The 20410-nt window shown below is 34.2% G+C and overlaps 2 protein-coding genes across 5 annotated transcripts in view; one reads left to right on the forward strand and one right to left on the reverse strand.

Annotated features, from left to right (window-relative positions):
• The window catches only part of LOC100538338 (uncharacterized), a 137486-nt gene that overhangs the window by 92278 nt on the left and 24798 nt on the right, over nt 1–20410 (reverse strand). The window lies entirely within an intron of this gene.
• The window catches only part of tbkbp1 (TBK1 binding protein 1), a 99862-nt gene that overhangs the window by 64896 nt on the left and 14556 nt on the right, over nt 1–20410 (forward strand). For both annotated transcript variants that reach the window (XM_073918549.1, XM_021472559.2), the window contains 3 exons: nt 392–536; nt 6962–7161; nt 8814–8875. In XM_073918549.1, the coding sequence (XP_073774650.1) occupies nt 392–536; nt 6962–7161; nt 8814–8875 (407 nt within the window). The remainder of the gene's footprint in view (nt 1–391; nt 537–6961; nt 7162–8813; nt 8876–20410) is intronic.

Raw genomic sequence — 20410 nt, forward strand, 5'->3', positions numbered from 1 at the left:
GTACGTGGATGATGCTGATATCTATAATTACATATGCACATTTGCATCCTCGGTTTTAAACACGGGTCTCAAATGGCTTCGAATGGATTTGGCCCGGACCAAAAGATTGAAGTTTTGAAAAATTCATGATGCAAACGTTTGAGCATCTGTGCCGTTCGCCTCTCTGAAACACTCAGCCAACTATCAGCTGTTACATCTACGTGCTCTCATCTTTTATTGCTGACAAAAACTCCTCATGGACGCAAAGTTTGGATGAATCTGCATGGTTAAAGTAATGGCCTCCCTGCCCTTGTCTATCTTTTGATCAGTCCCTCATTGCTCTCTGTACTTTCTCTTTTGGCGTTTCACTTTGAATCTTTTATAATCTTGTGCTTTTTCTTTCCCTCCTCAGACGTCTCTAGTGGAGAAACACGTCGAGCGGATCCACGGTTTAGAGGCGGCTTTGAGGCAGAGGGAAAGCTCTCTACACAAACTCAACACACAGCTACACAACAAAGACATGCAGTATCTGCAACTGCACAGCCCTGACTCGCATAGTAAGTTTTGTTTTTATGTGCGCTATGCGTGCAGGTGTTCATTTAGAAATCACACTGTGCCTAAAACCACTACCACTGACTCATTCACTCATTCATTATTGAGTGTCATAAAGATCCCTGTACAAGAAAAGAGTAAACAAATGTGTATTCAGATGCTTCTGTTGTCACGGATGCTGTGCTGCTGTGGTAAAATACAAAGAGCAAATTCAAACAGGCGCTTTAAACCACAAGTGTAACAAACTATACACAACCATTATTGCGTCTATGAGACCAAACAATGGACTGACAAAATGGGCTTTAAATAGGATAATTAACAACTATGGACAGGTGATGTAACTAAGGAGTAACAATGGAGGCAATATATCCACAGCAAAATGGGGACAAAGGTAGAATCAAATGTAGGAGAAGGGAACTGAAAAAGAAAAGAACTGAACAGAAACAAACATAGATGTGGCATCTACACTGTGTTTGATTTTATTTAAATGTTGAGTTATTTGTTATTCAACATCTTTTAATTCTAAAAGTTTAAATCTCATATGTAATAGATTAGACTAGATTTAACTTTATTTCCATTACACATGTACAAGTATAAGGCAACAAAGTGCGGTTTAGGTAACCAGTAGTGCAATAGCAGTGCAATTGCAGGATATAGGTATAACTTATAAAGTGCAGTTCTAGAAAAATTATGGGTAATATTTACAGATGGATGTACTATGAACATTATATACATATTGTATTAACTATGAACAGAGATTTACTATAAATGAATATATGTATAGGTTACTATTTTAAATCAGGGTATGCAGATAGATATGAAAAGAATTACAAATGTATATATGCAGTGGACATGTTCTATTCTAGATGCAAATATTAATTCAAGAGTTCCCACTTAGATATGCTTAGCGTTAATAGCAGATTTGACATGCTGTCCCAGGAGAGAACACTGAGCTCGGAGATACTTGAGCCCAAGGCTCCCACCCGGGAGGGAAAAAAAGATCCATTTATTGTAAGCTAGAATCATTCTGATTGATTACTGATTACAGATGAGCAGCCAGTTGTGCTCAATCATATCACGTGCTCATCTCGAAATTAGTTCTTGAAACTTCACATAGTCCAGTGACTATGGGGAGTATAGGTTATGAGGAGAGTGTGGAGGTGCGTGAGGGTCTATGGGGTACAAAACATTTTAACTTTCTGTAAACTCTGCGTACCCGGTACTGGGTCTGTGACATCATTTATTTCCACATTCTTTCAATTTTAAAGGTGCGTACTGGCCCAATACCCTCATAAATGGTTACATTCTCTCATCAGTTGGAATAGAATAACTTTTGCAAAGATTATGAAAGAGACACTTTCCTTTGGCATGTGCAGGAAATACTAAAATTAAATTACAGCAACCTAGACCACACAGAACCTAAAAAGGTACACTTTTAAATTCATTCAGTCATTTTCTTGTTGGCTTAGTCCCTTTATTTATCTGGGGTTGCCACAAAAGAATTTGCCACCAACTTATCCAGCACGTTTTTACGCAGCGGATGCTCTTCCAGCCGCAACCCATCTTTAGGAAACATACACACACACACACACACACTCATTCACTACGGACAATTTAGCCTACCCAATTCACCTGTACCGCATGTCTTTGGACTGTGGGGGAAACCAGAGCACCTGGAGAAAACCCACGCGAACACAGGGAGAACATGCCAACTCCACAAAGAAACGCCAACTGAGCCGAGGTTCGAACCAGTGACCCAGCAACCTTTTTGCTGTGAGGCGACAGGACTACCTACTGTGCCACTGCATCGCCCACTTTTGCATTTGAGTTTACAAACAAAAAAGTGTCTTTTTTGGAGGGGTTAAGTATAACACATACAACATATACAATTATTTTAATCACCTTTAACAGTGTTTTATGAAAATTCAAATGGTTTTCTTTAAAATGATACCAAGCTTTTGCATTTACATCTTGGCATGTGGAAATCCAGGCAAAATCCCCAAAATAGCACTTGATTAACTGGTTTTGTTAGCATACTGTTAGGTTCTCTTTTTTTCTCTTTTCTCTTTTTTTCACATTCAAGTCTGATAAGGATAAAATTTAAAGGACAGTTCACTCAAAAATGAAAATAAACTCATTTGTTTTGTCTTTTAAACCTTTATGAGTTTCTTTCTTCCTTTGAACACAAAAATAATATATTATTTTCAATCTTTTATTGGTCTTTTGTATGACAATACAAACGACATATTGAGAAGCAAGCAGTAATATGTTGTCCATTGTTAATCTCATCCCCTAACCTCTCATTCACTAACTCAATTAACAAAGACAAATGGTCACACTTTTTGATGGTTCGTTTTTTTATATTTTTTATTTAAGTTACATTGCATCTGCATGCCAACTAATTCTCAATAGATTATAAGTGGATATTTAGGTTGGGGTTAGGGTTAGTTTAAGGGTTAGTGTGTTGACGTACTTGCAAAGTTTCTTATAGTCAGTTAAATGTCTACTGAAGGAGCAGTATCAACAGATATTAGGCAGACAGTCTACTAATACTCAAATGGACCATCAAAATAAAGTGTTACCAGAAAAATAAAACACATAAATATCAAATTAAGTACATTAGATACATAAGTACATAACATCAGAGAATAACTGGATACAGATGGGGGAAATAATCATAATTAAAAATATAGAATAATAAACCTTCTAATAAAACCACAAATGTTACAGGTTGCCAGCACCAGGTGTAATAGGCAGGCCTTTGATATAATCAGGAAATGGATTCCAAATTTTAGAAAAGGATTCTTGTGAGCCGAGGAGTAAGCATCTTATAGCTTTTCAAGTATAACACAGTAAAAAATGTCCTGTATCCACTTGTAATGTGTAGGGGGGAACTGTGTTTCCACTTTAGAAGTATGGCACATCTGGCTAAAATATTGGTAAAACCAACAGCCCTGCTGTCACATACTGTCAAATCAGGTCCAAGAGATACTCCAAAGAGGGCTAGCAAAGTATCAAGGTCTTTATTGATTCGGAGGGCTTTAATTAATGTATTAAAAACCAACACAAAAAATTATATTTGAAAGAACGCTGATAATACTATAAAAGTCAATTGGTCACAGCACCAAACATTTTTTTAAATATGTTCTTTTTTGTTTATCAGAAGAAAGAAACCCAAACAGTTTTAAAACAAGGGCAAGTAAATGATAACAGGATTTTCATTTTTGGGAGAACTTTTTATTTACATGAATGACATCATTCAAACAACAAATCAAACATCAATATTACAGTGCATAATATTATAGCACATACACACATATAAAAGCTATTCATAAGCATGTTATATTTTTAAGATCGTTCATTATTTGTCATTTGATTTGCCTGCTTCCTTTGTGTTCCAATCCCAACATCATGGGGTCTTTGAAGTGTCCTTTTTCATTATATATGCTCTGCATTTTCTATCCAGTTTCCAATCTTGCCTAATTTTGTTTTTTTCAAAGAGCACCTCTCCTGTGAAGCACTTCAAACAGGCCGAGCATCGCTCCTCTTGTCCTTTTGTTCCTCTTTGTTTCCCCCCAATGGTAGTGTTGTTCTGTATCTCTCTCATTTTTATCTCATTTGTTTTTTCTTTCCTTCTTTTTCTTCTTCTCTTTCCTTTCACTGTCTCTTTTTATTCACCACAAACAGACTTTGTAACCAGGTGAAACATATTTTGCGACAAAAAAGGTCAATCCTTTCCCCTGTGACCCCAATCCAAGATCTAAAAGGATTCAGTCAAACTTAGAGCTCAACGGGAGTCAAAAAATCCCAGAGAACTCAAGCAAATTATGTATTTATGTAAATTAGGCAACAGAGATGTTCTGTAACCCCGTCAGAAGGTAGTACAAGAATTATGTCAATTTAGTTTGCACTCATGAATACAAATATTCCATGCAAATTTGAAGAAAAAGAGTATAAAAATCCATTTGGCTGTGGTTTTGGTGTGAGGTGTAGGCGTGCAGCAGGGGTGTGTGTTTTCTGGCTTATTGCTGAACTGTCACAATAGCTGCTGGCTCAAGGACGGCTGTTCAGTGAGCTGCTGAATCACAGTGCCCACGCCGGGGGTGAGGAGCAGGAAACACTTCAGTCTCCATTTGCCATCTTCAGTGCTCCACAGCCACATACTGTAGTAAGGGACATGCGTGGACTGACTTTAGGCTTCTAACTGTGCTGGTCCTGGGGCAGCAACATTAACACTCCTGCCCAGACAGTAAGCTGATCCTTGTTACTATTGGCTGATGGAGGAGACAATGCCCCATTGCGTAACAGACTCACACTATATACCTTTGTTGGTCTTAAATCTGAGTTAAGTTCAGAGGTCAGTGAGAAATCTGTATTTTATACATACAGTCAGGGGAAAAAAAATTCGATATCAGATGTTATTTCGCTTTTCTAGATTTGGGTGCAGGACACTACTGTATAAATTGTTTATGTAAGTGAGGACAGCAAAATAATGTAAACTAACATTACACTAAAATGTACACAAAGTGTACTAAAGATTAAAAAAATTAACTGAAAAGCTGCTGGTTAATAGCAGCCTAGGAGACTACAGGGTGAGGCTACTGGTGGTCCAACAAAGTATTTAATAGTTGTGTAAATATTGTCAACAGTTGTTGCAATCAGTTTTAGATTGATTGGCATCCATTACGTATACGTATGTACAACTGTAAATTAACCAATAGCATATTTACTGACAAGGAAAATGCATAAAAAGGTCAAATTCATTAGGTAAATGCTTGTTTGTATTACATTTAACAACTCATACAGTTTGACCTTAATGAAAAAAGTGTTCTTATTAACAATATTCAACTTAGTTCACTGTACTTTCCATGGGCAGTTCAGACAAGACAGTAATCTTTTAAAATAGCAGTCATTTAACTAAAATATTGTGATGTTTTTTTAACCGTACTTCCCAGGGAGAAACAGAGGAAGAGCTATGTCCTGTTGTCCATTAAATGCTGTCTGAGCTGCGATCTCAATCCCATAATGCAATTCGAAAATGTATATAAATGGAAAAACACCCGTAATATGTGTAGTATGGAAAAATTCTGTTAAAATATACAGTCTTTTACCTGTTATTGTACAGAATTTTTTACAGTGTACTTTCATCTATATGATGAATTTGATTGGACATTTTAATATTAATTTTCTAATCAATAGTAATTTGAACAGTGGACGCTTTTTACATTTCTGGATTTCTCAGTAGCGCAAGTCGTCATAGTTAAGTACAACAAATATTTTTTTACAATCTTATTTGCTGAAATATTAAAAGAAAAACTCCATGATGGTGTTAGTAAGACTTTTAAAAATAGGAAAACAATTGGGTTTGAGAATGATAACAGCAGCCAGAAGAGAGACCAACATCGAATGTACTGTCCTGATGCTGACTACCAATTCCTTACACAAGCGGTAATTTATTGTTTGTATATTTGAAGCAAAAATGATATAATACATACATAAATATTCCCAGTGATGGGTTGCAGCAGAAAGGGCATCCGCTGCGTAAAACATATGCTGGATAAGTTGGTGGTTCATTCCGCTGTGGCGACCCCTGATTAATAAAGGGACTATGCCGAAAAAAAAATGGATGAATGAATAAATACATATGTACACATTTTTCTAAATCAAAATATTAAAAACTTTCAAGGATGAAGATGCTGATCACTGTTAAAAGCTATCATAACAGTGTTGTGAAAAGCATCCATGGTGATCACATCACGCAGAAGTATAATTCAGGTCTAACTGTGCAGGACACAGTTGCGATGTGGGTGACACATGGGTGTCAAAAGCATGTGAGAATGACAGCAACAACAACAACAAAATTGGACATGAGTTACTTTTTAGAGAAAAGTGTAATCAAAATCACGTTCTGTTCAAGGGCTGTTCAAGTCATTGAAATTCAGTTTTGTTTCAGATTTTGGCCTCCAGTAATTATGAAAAATCAAGATTAAAGATTATCTATTCCTTTCCTGCAGCCCATATTAGAATCACTGGTCCCCACCAATGTCCAAATCTAGCAAATCTACACCCTTGGCACCTGAACTAACAGTGTGTGCCGTCAAAAGTAACAGTTTGTTCTCAATCAAACTCTAATAATAATGCAGCTTTTCCAACTCTGGCACCAAACACACTACTGACTGAAAGCAAGCTGTCAATGCTATATACATTATACTGCACTCTCAACTGATTGGATGACAAATGCACTCAATTCCTCCAGGCTGGGGGTTTTCATAATGGCTCATCAGAATGTTCAAAATCATATTGACAGTTTCACAATATCTGCCCAGTTATATCTGCATTTGTTTTGTGTGCATTGATTTGCATATGTCGGCTGTTGATAAATAATCATTGATTCAATCTGTCTGGCTTATCTATAACTGTCCTCCTCTAGTGCTGGACTGCCCCATGACCCTGCAGAGCTCCCGCAGTCTGGACACCCTCTCTGACCTCAAACTGCAGCGTTTGGAGGCGGAGCTAGAGGGGGCGAGGCATGAGGCTCAGGGGGCGTGTCAGAGGGAGGAGGAGATAAAGGCTGAATGCGAGAGACTGAGGGAGGAGCTGAGGGAACTGCAGAGCAACCACAGACAGAGGGTCTGTAACACTCGCATACAAACACTGACGATGATGTCTTTAACATATACTAGACATATGACATATCTATACCAAAATAAAGATAACTATAAAACATTTTGTTGGATGTAAACAAAAACAATGGTCCCAACGTATTTCCTGTTTTACATTTTTAATTTCTATAGCTTCGGAGAATCCAAAGAGTCACATATTGATAAATAATGTTATGATAGCTGTTTTAACATGATTATGATTAAATTGCCTCATCCAGTTATGAAACAGTTTGATAGCAAGCAGGAAATATTTATTAGCCAATGATATGACCACATTGAAATGGTCTACATTAGCATCCACACCAATGCACCATAACTTTGTTTAGATTTGAGATGCCACAAGCTGTGTCGACTACCTTTATTAAGTCGATTATGTCAATATTTCTATCATTTATCAAAACTTTTTTGGAAAGTGACTCAAATTATATTGTTCCTCATCACTCTTAATAATTTAGAGTGTGTCTCAACCAGCAGCCCAGCTCTCGACATCATTTCCACCTCTGGTGTACTTGTAAGGATAGTGATGAACTTGGTTCACCACAAACTTGGACACACTGACTGGGACATGAGATTGTCCTTATTGTCCACCATAATATCTGGAACTAATAAATAACAGAAGAACTAATCATTTTCATATATAATATTTTACTTGATGTTTTCAGAGTACATTATTGCTAAATAATTTGATGGTTTCACACCAGCGATGTTTCAACGAATAAGCAATTATAAATATTTGCTAGATTTTTTTCTAACAGATAAGTTTGTTCATGCTAAAATTAAATAAATAACAGATTGTTTATAGGTAAACATCTCTTGTTTGCCATTGTGGTTGATGATAGGGTTCATATGATTCATATTTCACACATATAGTGCATGCATTGGGGGACTTTTCAGGGTGGGAACATTTCAGTTCATTGGAAAAAATTTACAATTGAGAAAACACTTAAAATGGCAGGCAACCTGATCAGTGCACTGACTACTGAACAAGGATGATAACTGAGAAGCATCCTTAATTAACGTGGATTCTACCATTTTAAATTTAGATTTAGGTTTTGATAAACAAGTTATTCATGAATTTATCTTCACTTGTGTGAATGTGGCCTTTAGATGAAATAAGATAACATTAAAAGCCCTAAGACATTTTAAAATTGCACATTTGATATTTGCCTTTGGAATAATGTCTGCAGAAATGTCTGAAATCTCGCAGTGATGTGTGACCTGGTTGCACTTCAGACTTTAAGCCATTTACAATACCATTTTTGAAAGAAATATATATTATAATCATGTACAAGCATAAAGCAGCACACTTTTATTTTTCGTAAACATCGAATTAAGATTTCTAAAGGACCATTTGACATTTAAGTCAGTAGTAATGATGTGGATAATTCAGCTTTGCCAACAAAAAAACAAATGAAATGTAAACAGAACATTTAAATTATAAATCACATTTCACAGCAATAGTTTTACCTGGATTTTGGATCAAATATATGCCGCATTAGAGACATTAAATCTTAACCTCTCACACTTGAAAAGAAAATAAGTTTTACAAACAATTTACACTGAACATAAGTTAATCCACATAAAAGTCTGAAAATCCTCTATGAAATTCCTCTCTTGCAGGACGTGAGCTCCACATGTGGACAGTGTGATGTGGAGTGGATAAAGAAAGTTGGAGATGAACAGTAAGTGTCTGTTGTCTTAAATCAAATATTACAGTTGTTGCTTTTTGTAAACCTGTTTTAAGTGTTGCTGCAACTGCACAGCCGGTTGTGTGGGCAAAATACATGTGCCAGTAGAGGGCAGTGTAAGTATTGGCAAGTCTCCAGATCACTTTCACGATCACGCAGAAGTGGTCTGAAGAGAATACAGGTGAACAGAAAGTAACCTGGTTGAAGTGAAATGGGGAGTCTTGGAAAGGAAGGTCACAGTAATGCCTACGTCTGTTTGCACCTCAGTTTCACACTCTACTCCCCCTCTCTGTTTGAACTGCTGGTTCTTGTAAGAGTCGTGATTTAACAGAAACCGGCCAAATGCTTTACTTGCAGTTACTCAGAATCAGGTAGTTTTTGGATGTTTTTGTTGTCTTTTCTGAAGGACGGGTTTCTTTGGAGGGAAAGTTAGATTTGTTTTCATTTTCATCACCAACGGTTGTAAAAGAGAGGAAAATAAGATTTGCAATTTAAATCACTTAGACGATTATGGCACAGGCAAAACAGATTTGATATCATTTTGGGGAAATTATTAGGCAACGATTACATTTTTTTGGCATATAATCAAGTTATTTATTTAAAACAAGGTATTTTATACTTAAACTTTTATGCTTAAAGTGTTTTTTGTAAATTATTAAAATTGTTATACCTTGTGTATATCTATGTAAATCTATAATATTTATTTTGTCTTTACAAATTACATGATGTAAATTAATGAAACCAGGTGTAGTAATTCAGGTTATGTATTCTGATATCTTTTGAAATGGTTTTAGCTATTCTTTGACCTGACGTGTTTATAACATAGATCTGAAAAGGATTATTGTTTTATTAATAAAGAATAAAGAGACATAAAATATACATCTTTGATAGTGACATAAATATGAAATAAAAGAAAGGGTTAATGAAAAGCTAATTAATTAAACATAAAATATATAAAATAAAATAATTACAATATATCAAAATCAAAAATAAATAAACTAAAACACTTAAAATCTCAAATTATATTCATTTACTTGCATGTCAGTAGAATTAACCAACATTAGAGAGTTTTAAACATGCAAATATGTTGTAAATCTACTTCTGTATTTTTGATCAGAGAGATTCAATTGTCAAAGAGTCCATAAATTATATGACGAAATATGAATAGACTTCAAAAAGGCTTGATATAGTCACATTCTTTCATGTTTTAAACACTTTTAACAGTTACTATATATCATTTATATTTTAATATAATATTATTTATTATTCATTCATTCATTTTCTTGTCGGCTTAGTCCCTTTATTAATCAGGGTCGCCACAGCGGAATGAACCGCCAACTTATCCAGCAAGTTTTTACGCAGCGGATGCCCTTCCAGCCGCAATCTCTGGGAAACATCCACACACACATTCATACACACTCATAATTTAGCCTACCCAATTCACCTGTACCACATGTCATTGGACTGTGAGGGAAACCGGAGCACCCGGAGGAAACCCACGCAAACGCAGGGAGAACATGCAAACTCCACACAGAAACGGCAACTGAGCACGGCAACTGAGCCGAGGCTCGAACCAGCGACATTCTTGCTGTGAGGCGACAGCACTCTCTACTGCGCCACTGCTTCGCCTCATTATTTATTACATTATTATTATTGTTAATGTCAGTTAAATATTACTGGCTGTTAATGTTTAGTAATTGGTTGCATAATCATTCATGTTGAATAACTTATTAAGAGGGGGCTTTTGTTTCAAAATGTTCTGTTTCTAAATGATATCATTTAGCTCAAAATGACAGTGAATCAATATAACAAATGTTTTCATTTTATGTGATTCAAACTATTATTTATTTAAATACTAATAATAATAATAATAATAATAATAATAATGATAATAATAATAATAATAATAATAAAAATAATAATAATAAATCCTTACATCGATATAGTTTTTTTTTCCAGACACTCAAAGCACTTTACACTTTTTTTTTTCGGGGGGGTCTCCTCATCCACCACCATTCTACCAATTTACTAAATATTGCTTTCTGACTCTTCTGAATTTAAAACATCAGTAATGTAAAAATGAAAATAAACATTTTTTGTTCTAGTATTTTGACCAATTTACGTTGTTAAAAATGCTCATTTTTTTCAATTATCTTTCAGAATAAAAAAAAGATATATTGTTTTACTCAACACACAACTACAAATCTATAAATCATAATCCCAGAGGAATTTTCATGATCTCTTTTATGTTTTTCCATATACAAATAAAAAAGTAAAAAGAATGGCCTTAAAGTAGGGGTGCCCAAACTTTTTGTTGTATGAAGGGCCAAACACCAAATATCACAGAGAGCCGTAAGTCAAAGGTAAATATACCAAAACTAAAGTTGCCATGAGTAATTTCTTAATTTATCTCATATCAAAATAAATAGAAAATAATACTTCAAATCATATTAACTAATGCAGTTTAACTTTTTTAAATTAGAACTTATTGCAATAAAACATAAACAATCCCATTTATAACACAGTGGAGTGCAACGATACTCAGGTCAAGCAGAATTTGTCTTTGACTTGATTTGCTCTTCAAATTCTCTGCATTGTCAGGTGACAGAATATGCATTTGAACATACATTTTAAAACAAATCAAGAGTTTCATGAAATTTGAATCTCAAAACCAACCCAATCATTCTCCCTCTCTTCTCAGATGGGATGACAGGCCAAATCAAATGTTACCATGGGCCAACGTTGGGCCCTAGTTTGGGCATCACTGCTCTAAAGAGTTAAAGAGTTAATATCATTTAACATGTATTTGACTTTCATTGAGATGCTTGGTTTAAAGTACGTTATTGAGCAAAAAAAAAAAAAAAAGATTTGAGCACTTGATAAGTGCGTTTTGCAATTATTTTTAAAATGCTGCTTGCTGAGCTAAGCTGCTTATTTGTTCTGATTGCATAGTATTTATCGTCTGCAGCGTGGGCTGTGCTCATTAGCTTATTTGGCTGGTCTGTAGTGAAGTTTAGCTGAAAGAGAGAAGCTAAAACCCATATAGCTGGCATTTGTTAGCATAAGGACGGTGAATATTATAGATACTAGTTTCAGACCAAAGGTCAGACATCGCTTTAGCAGCCCACATACACATCCCTCCTACACTGGATCATCATCATCAAAATTCGCATAGAAATCACACATACACAGCCACCCACACTGACTTTTTTTGCATTTTGTTCTTTTTGTACTTAATAGCTCTGCAGCTGCTCAACAAAAGAACTTTTTCATACTTCAAGGATGACGACTTTACCCTTTTATATAATATATTAGATATCAATATACACAGGAAGATTGAAAAATAGATTTCAAACAAACAACAGTTCATTTAGGCTGACACATCATCAGTCATGGATGTATGATAATCATCAAGGTTTTATAAAATATGTTTGCTAACTGTGATGCAAAGAGAAACTTTGTCATCAGATGAGCTTTATCTGATTGAACTCCCAATTCGCAACAATCATCTTAAATATGCATACACTACATTTTTGCTCACCAAGTCTGCTTTATTTCATTAAAAATATTGTACAAATTATAAAATTGTGAAATGTTATTGCATTATAAAATAACTGTTCAAAAGTATTTTAGAATTTAATTTAATGATTTATTCCAGTGATTTTAACATGATCGTTTCAGAAATCACCCTAACATTAATTATTATTGTTATTATTTCTTATTATTACTATTATTATCATCAGTAATATTCAAGGCTTGACAATAGCATAACTAAAAAAACATAACTTTTTTATCTCCAGCCACTTGGGTGAGAAGATTTCTAACAATACTAGCCACTCGCCATTTTCACTAGTCACAATTTTGTTATTGGAAAAATATATTTTATATGCATAAAATTGGTTTTGGCATGCTAAAATGGCTTTAATTTCGACTGTGTTCTGTCCAAACGACGACTCATTCATTTCACGTTTTTTGTTGTTGTGTATGACCTTGCATAATGTGCATGAGCAAATGGGTTATGGTTTCACAGTTAGTTTTTATTTCACATGGTTAGTTTTTATTTCACATGACTTTTCAGGGCTCCACCCTGGGATTTACCAAATTTATCTCTGACCACACTAAAATAAATAATTATTTATTAGCCACAAATTTTAAATAATGTCAAAACACACACAATATAGCTGTATACACTGCTCTTTTTATTCAATAAAAACCTTTAAAAAATTGACATTTATAAAAAAATTTGTGTCATGTATCTAAAACTATGCACACTAGTCTGTCCTGGCTAAAGTTCTCTCAGATCACCATTTACACATACTGTAAAAGGGGAGTTTATATCCTATTAAACCAATGGTATTGTAAAAATGATAATTAAACCATATTATTATTTTTTTTTATTTAAATCACATTTAAGTCACCCTTATTAAATATTTAAAAAATACATTTTTAAAAAACTTCTGGAGCTCTTGAAAGCAGCAGGACTGTGGGTGCACGAGCATCACTTTTTGTCCAGTCTATTTCATAGAAAACCGATTGCAGCAGTTGTGTTTCCAGGCACCGTTGCTACGCGCAAGGAAACAATCGCGCACATCACATCACCTTTGTGCGCGAGTAATCATCCTCTCATTCGGTATTCTAAGATCACATTTGCACGCATATCAACCGCCATAGTGGCTAGTGGAGTGTCTGTCTAACTCGCCACAGCTGAAATTTATCCACATTTAGCTGGTGTTAATGTCAAGCCCTGTTAATATTATTATTATTAATGGCAATAGTAATAAAAGCAAAAATGACTGGAGTAATTATTTAATTTGAAACTACAGACAACATTAAATACATTTTAAATTAATTAATGAATTAATTCATTAAATAAAATTAACAATTCAACATCTTTTTTTACATTTAATGAATGCTGCCTTGATGAACAGAATAATTTTCTTTAAAAAAAAACACTAACTCCAAACTTTTGACCGTGTATATTAGTTAAACGAAGAGAAAACTAAATTAATTGCATTTGGGAACAGAGATGAGGTTCTCAAGGTGAATGTGTACCTTGGCTCTAAGGGTCAGACAACAAAAAAATAGGTCAAGAATCTTGGTGTGACGTCGGAGTCAGATCTGAGTTTCAGTAGTCATGTCAAAGCAGTTAGTAAATCAGCATACTATCATCTCAAAAACACTGCAAGAATTAGATGCTTTTTTTCCAGTGAGGATTTAGAGAAACTTGTTCATGCTTTTATCAGCAGCAGGGTGGATTACTGTAACAGCCTCCTCACTGGCCATTCCCAAAAAGACAGTGAGACAGTTTCAGCTCATCCAGAACGCTGCGGCCAGGATTCTGACCAGAACCAGAAAATCAGAGCACATCACACCGGTCCTCAGGCCTTTACACTGGCTACCAGTTACATTCAGAATAGATTTTAAAGTATTATTACTTGTCTATAAATCACTAAAAGGCCTTGGACCTCAATACATTACAGATATGCTCACTGAATACAAACCTAACAGATCACTCAGATCTTTAGGATCAAATAAACTAGAAAATCCAAGAGTTCAGTCAAAGCTGGGTGAATCGGCTTTCAGCTACTATGCCCCTCGCTGCTGGAATTGGCTTCCAGAAATAATCAGATGTGCTCCAACATTAGGCACATTCAAATCAAGACTAAAAAACACATCTGTTTAGCTGTGCCTTTACTGAATGAGCACTGTGCTACATCCGACAGATCGCACTATTATGTCTCTTTTCTTTTTCATTCTTTTATAACCTGTTTTAACACATTAAGTTTTTATCTGTTTTTAATCATTTTTATAATTTGTTTTTTATCTTCTTTTTAATTGCCTTGCCTATATATATATATATATATATATATTTTTTTTTTTTTTTTTTTCCCTAGAAACTACTGACATTTTTTCCTATAATTTCAACGAAATTTTTGTAATTCAAGCTATTTTTGGATTTAAAATGACAAATATTAATTTCCTATAATCAAATAATTGAAACATGCTATATTAGGGGCATTAATTTGTTTAATTGTAGATTACAAAAGCTTTAAAATTGTTTAAAAATGTTTTCAACTCTGAAGTGAGAATATCACAATGAAATGAAACAAAATAATTGAACAGCATGTGGTTAGCAACATTTACTATACACAATATACAGTATTTATCTGTGATTCCCAGCTTCATGCCAACATACAGTAAACTTGTTAAAAAAGTTCAATATGCCACTTTAGTGTAAAAGTCGTATCTTATATATCTATCACAATCTCAGAAACTCTTTCATAATAATTAAAATGTAAGTTAAACCACCTTTATTGTGTCATCTTAAAATGTATATACTGTTGTCATTTTTTGCTAACAATCCAGACAGACAGATAGCTGAAAATATAAACACAGACACAAAGAAACAGGACATAAGAAGTGACACTACTCGTTTCACTTCATTTATGTTAAAAGGAAAACTTTCACACATTCATAGAGCAACTTTGTACACAGTCCAAATGTTGATGCATTCAAAGGCCTCTTCATAAGATGCATACTAGATATGTGTCCGTGTGTGTTTGTGTGTGTGTGTGTGAGAGAGAGTGTGTGAGTATATGTGTGAAAGAGCAGTGAGGAGGTGAGAAAAAAAATGTGTCGCTCATCATCTAAATCGGTTGTAAATACCTCTTTGATAGATAGAGTCTATCAAAATGAGGGTGGCACTTGGATGGTTAAGTTGTTTATAAGGCGTCGGTAAAGTAACTGGTTAGCGATGAGGGTTAGCATGAGCATGCTAATATCTGCGGCAAATGAAGATGCGATGGTAAGAAAATCCAATACAGCTCATTGGCCAGACACAGAGGAAAGTTTAGCAGATTACTGGTGGTGAGAGAGTTAATTCTGATTGGCCTTTGGTTTCTTTTAACATGTGGTTTAAGAATATAAATTAAGCCTAAACATCTAGTGCTTTGATTATTTTGAGGCGAGTTTGTTCTTTGCTATCTAATATAAACAGATGCAAGGCACGATTATGCAACTGTGCTGCTGGTTGTCTCTTATTCAGTTAGCACAGACTTCTTTAGGCCATTTGGCAATTTGTGTTTGCATGTGTGTAGGGGGCGGGGGGCGACTGAGGAGGCAGAGAGTTTAATGCTACGCTAAATGAGAGAGAAAATTAACGAAATCTGACCTTGCACCATACCGCTCTGGTGGCGGCTGACTCATTTGACTCTTATTAAAATGCAGTGAACTTCATTATTAGTCTGAACCCTTTCTATGTTTTTTTTTTGACTCTCTTAATCAGCTTTTTTTAACAGTTGTTCATTATTTTCATTTTTGTATAATCAAAATATGCTGTATGTATGTTGGGGGCATTAATTAGTCCAAATGGCAATTGACTTTAAAAGCTTTTGAAATTGTTTTCAACTTTGAAGTGAAGAATAAATGAGCTTGTTTACATTTCATCACAATTAAATGAAACAAAAAAAATTTAACAGCATGTGCTTAGCAACATTTACTATATGCTATATACTGTATTTGTCTGTGGTTGCCAGCTTCATGCTAACATATGCGTGTTAAAAGTGGTCAAATGTACCACTTAAGTGTAAAACTGAAAACTCTCGCCTGATATATCTATCACAATCTCAGAAACGATGAGTGTTTAAAAAAAAGCATGAAGGTTTTTGCGAATTTGTTAGAGCTTAATCAGATAAAGTGCAGTTGATGAGAAATTTCTGTTGCTTTGAGTCAAGTAATCTAACTTGTTTTACCATAAAGGTTAGATGATTATCCTAAATGTTTAGTTCTTCTTTATCAGACTAAAAACTGTTGTTTATTTTGAGTAAGCTAGATGATATCAGTTCAGTATCTGATCAAATTTGTGTTAAAAAGAAATGATTGTCAGTGTACTGTAAGAAAAGTGACATGTTTGTGAGATACAGCTGGCTGGTCATTACCACAGAAACAACCAATCTAGGGTGTATTGACCAAACAACAACATAACTCATTGCTGAACTATCATAGTACGATGCATAATTTGCGAAAAGAGCGAGTGACGAGTATTTCCCAAAACCGTAGTTTCTCTGATGCAGACCTATCGTTTGAACCACGTTAGTTATAACATAAAATGACACTCTAAACAGGGCGGAGAAAGAACTTTCAGAATTCACTGATCACTGCAGAATTGTTTTAGCATATTTGCCCAATACAGTACATTTCTTAATAAATAGCCTAGGCTACTATAAATTGAAACCATTAATGTAACCTATATAAAGTGCTCAGCATAACTGAGTACACCCCATTTTGAAAATTAATATTTTTACCCATTTCTCAGTGAATATAGGCAATGTATTTGGGTGTGTTTAAACAACAGATTTATTAAACATATTTTTATTTAAATAATATTTTAGTCACCAAACATTTTTAAAAATTGAAAGAAAACAATTAAATTAAAGCTAAATATTGCAAAAAAAATAAATAAATAAATACAATCTACAAAATTTCAGCTACAATTTTCAATTTTTTTGCTTCACTAGTTTTTTCTCTCTTCTTAAATTTGTATTTAATATTTTTCTATAACAAATAAATTTGGCTGTACTAGATTTTAGACCTTTAATGCAAGTTATTTTGTTAAATAAGCTCCACATTTAACTTCAGTACTGACTGATCTAATGTATGTGAACAAATATAATATTGTATAGCTTCCTATTCAAAAAAATTAATTTAAAAGATTTGTGAGGGGTGTACTAGCTGAGCACTGTATTTTCGTTTTCATGAGCTTTGGTAATGTAACATAGATTGCACTTTCCATAATTCAACTATAGCTTTGGTCATGAGCCATGGCTGTGTGCAAAATGGCAAATGATTTCAAAATGTTCTATGATGGGAGCGCAATTGTCAGAAGAACGCTCAAACTGAACTGTAAAAAATACTTTGAAAGCAAACTATATGTAAGAGAAATAGCTTTATTGTTTTTTTTTATTATTTTTTAAATCATTCTGAGTTTAAAAGTTGGAATGTTCTAAATGATAGGGCTTAGGGGGATAACTGGGAACAGAACACAGCCAAGAACTATTATTACAGCTCTAGAGGTAGTTGCAAGCATACCCAAAAGCGATGCAGTTTGCGAATGTTTGTTGGAACAAAGGATTATTGAAACATCAAATCAACAAACTGTTTGTAAAAGGCATAGATAGGCCAGTATAAGATTCTGATGGTATGATAACCTTGAAAAGAAATATCACAGTTTCACTGTATTGTGATTACTGCTAGAAAATATGTTCTTTTTAAATGTCTGGGTAAAAAAACTAACTGTTTTCTCTTTGAACGCAATACATTTTATTTTGGGAAACTTTTAAAACATTTAAACAGTAAACATGTTAGGCTAAAACATTAAAATGAATCATTAACTTCTGCTGTCTTTATTAGTTTGAAAAACACAGATTTCAATTTAAAAAGGCATCTTTAGATATCCATTTGCTGGAGATATCCATTTGCTGAAAAAACTTTCATATACTGTAGGAATGGTATAGCTGAAATAAAAATAAAAAATTTACTTTCCCAAACTGCGGTACACCTTGAAAACGGTTATCGCTCCATGCCTAGTTTGTAACGACGGAACTTGCAACCTTGGTTGATCCTTATAGTCACTATAGTTTAGATAGTTAATAAAACGATAGTTTTCAAAAAACGCACCTGTGGTTTATTATTAATAATGACAGACTGGTTTCTTAATTTCCTGGCCAAATTTGCCCACTGGCCTCCATCCATCATGGCCTCTTAACCCTCCCTATTTAATAATTGGCTTCATCACTCAGTCTCCTCTCCACCAATCAGCTGGTGTGTGGTTTGCGGTCTGGCGCAAAATGGCTGCCATCGCGTCATCCAGGTGGATGCTGCACACTGGTGGGTGATGAGGAGATTCCCCACTATGTGTAAAGCACTTTGAGTGCCCAGAAAATCGCTATATAAATGTAAGGAATTAAATATGTGACTTCTTGCAGTACAGTACCATATGCAGTTGAAAACAAAATTATATTTAATTTAATTTTAATTATTTTTCACATTATATTTTCTTGTTACTTTAATCCGACAGAAATAAAATAAAGGTATGCATCTAAAAATGTTTGAAATAATGCTAACATCTATATTATTATGCCCCTTAATATATTTTTTTCAGTTGGCTACAGAGCAAACACTGTTGTCCAATTAAACTATCTTACTTAGTTAACCTAATTTACCTAGTTACGCATTTACATTCCACTTTAAGTTAAATACTATTATCTTGCACAAAAACGTAAAAAATAAATAAATAAATATATAAATGAATAAATATAACTGTGACACAAAAATTTAGTTAATTAAGAAAAAGAAATTAGGTATTAAAATTTTTATATTTTACAATGTAAAACCAAATAGTAACCATGCTTGGAGATATTTGAACAAGAATTCAAATTTCTCAGGAGTGCTAATTATTTTGCCTTCAACTTTGAATGAATTATTGATTCATTGTAATGAAGAGTTGGAGTTCTTTTCTGTGTCAAGTATGAGACAGCAAAGCAATATGAGAGACTAACACAGCTCTGTAAGGAAACAGTTGCCAGTTTTTGTGATGAGCGAGGCTTTTTACAAATGTGGTTGCCATGGATAGTGACTGCAGAGTCAGATGATTTGAAACTACAGTTTTCTTCTCTGTGCCAGTCATGCTTTATGTCCTCACTGGTTGAGTTGAACATCATTACCAATTGGTATGAACAACTGTCAACCACTTTTTCTGTGCTGAGACTATCGCCTTATTATTGATTTTATATCACACAGCTAAATGCTAAAGAAAAAGTGCAGATATTTTTATTGTTTTAATGTCACACTTTCAATGTGTTAACACTCTCAATGTTACAGTTGCAAATCTATCTTCACATGTCTGTAAGTGGTAATAGCATGATGTTAATTGCACCTGGCAATAAGTGCTTAGTTTTGTGATTAAATATACTATTTCAATGCATTTAGCACCTGATTACTTAATTACAGGTAGTTGGAAGAGTATAATAGTTTAAATGGATTATGAACTTATAATGTTCTCAAGATTTTTACACTAAGAGAATGATTTTTTAAAAGTAGCTTGTTTTCGGTCCTAATTTGCTTGCCTTCATCAGAATACATCATTTGAATAGGTGTGGCAGATTGTAGATTCAAAAGTGAATGCCCACTGGTATGATTGGCTAACAGTGTTCATTTTTAAAAATTAAAAAAGTAGTGGGACCACCTTTGCAATCTTCTGAATGTATGTTTGACAGCCTACAGTACATCATTCACTTGCTGCTGCTGCTATTTAGGTTATAAACAGATATACAGTAGGTATGACAAATGATCTGTAATAACAAAGCAATAGTACCAACATGCTGTAATAAAAACAGTTAAAGGGATAGTTCACCCAAAAATAAAAAATTCTGTCATAGTTTGTTCACCCTTTCTTGTTGCAAACCGGTTTCAATTCTTCATCATTTGTTTTTTCCTATATGGAAGTCAACGGTTACAGGTTTTTATTTTTCT

This window comes from Danio rerio, chromosome 12 (genome assembly GCF_049306965.1).
Source record: "Danio rerio strain Tuebingen ecotype United States chromosome 12, GRCz12tu, whole genome shotgun sequence".
NCBI classification, from domain to species: domain Eukaryota; kingdom Metazoa; phylum Chordata; class Actinopteri; order Cypriniformes; family Danionidae; genus Danio; species Danio rerio.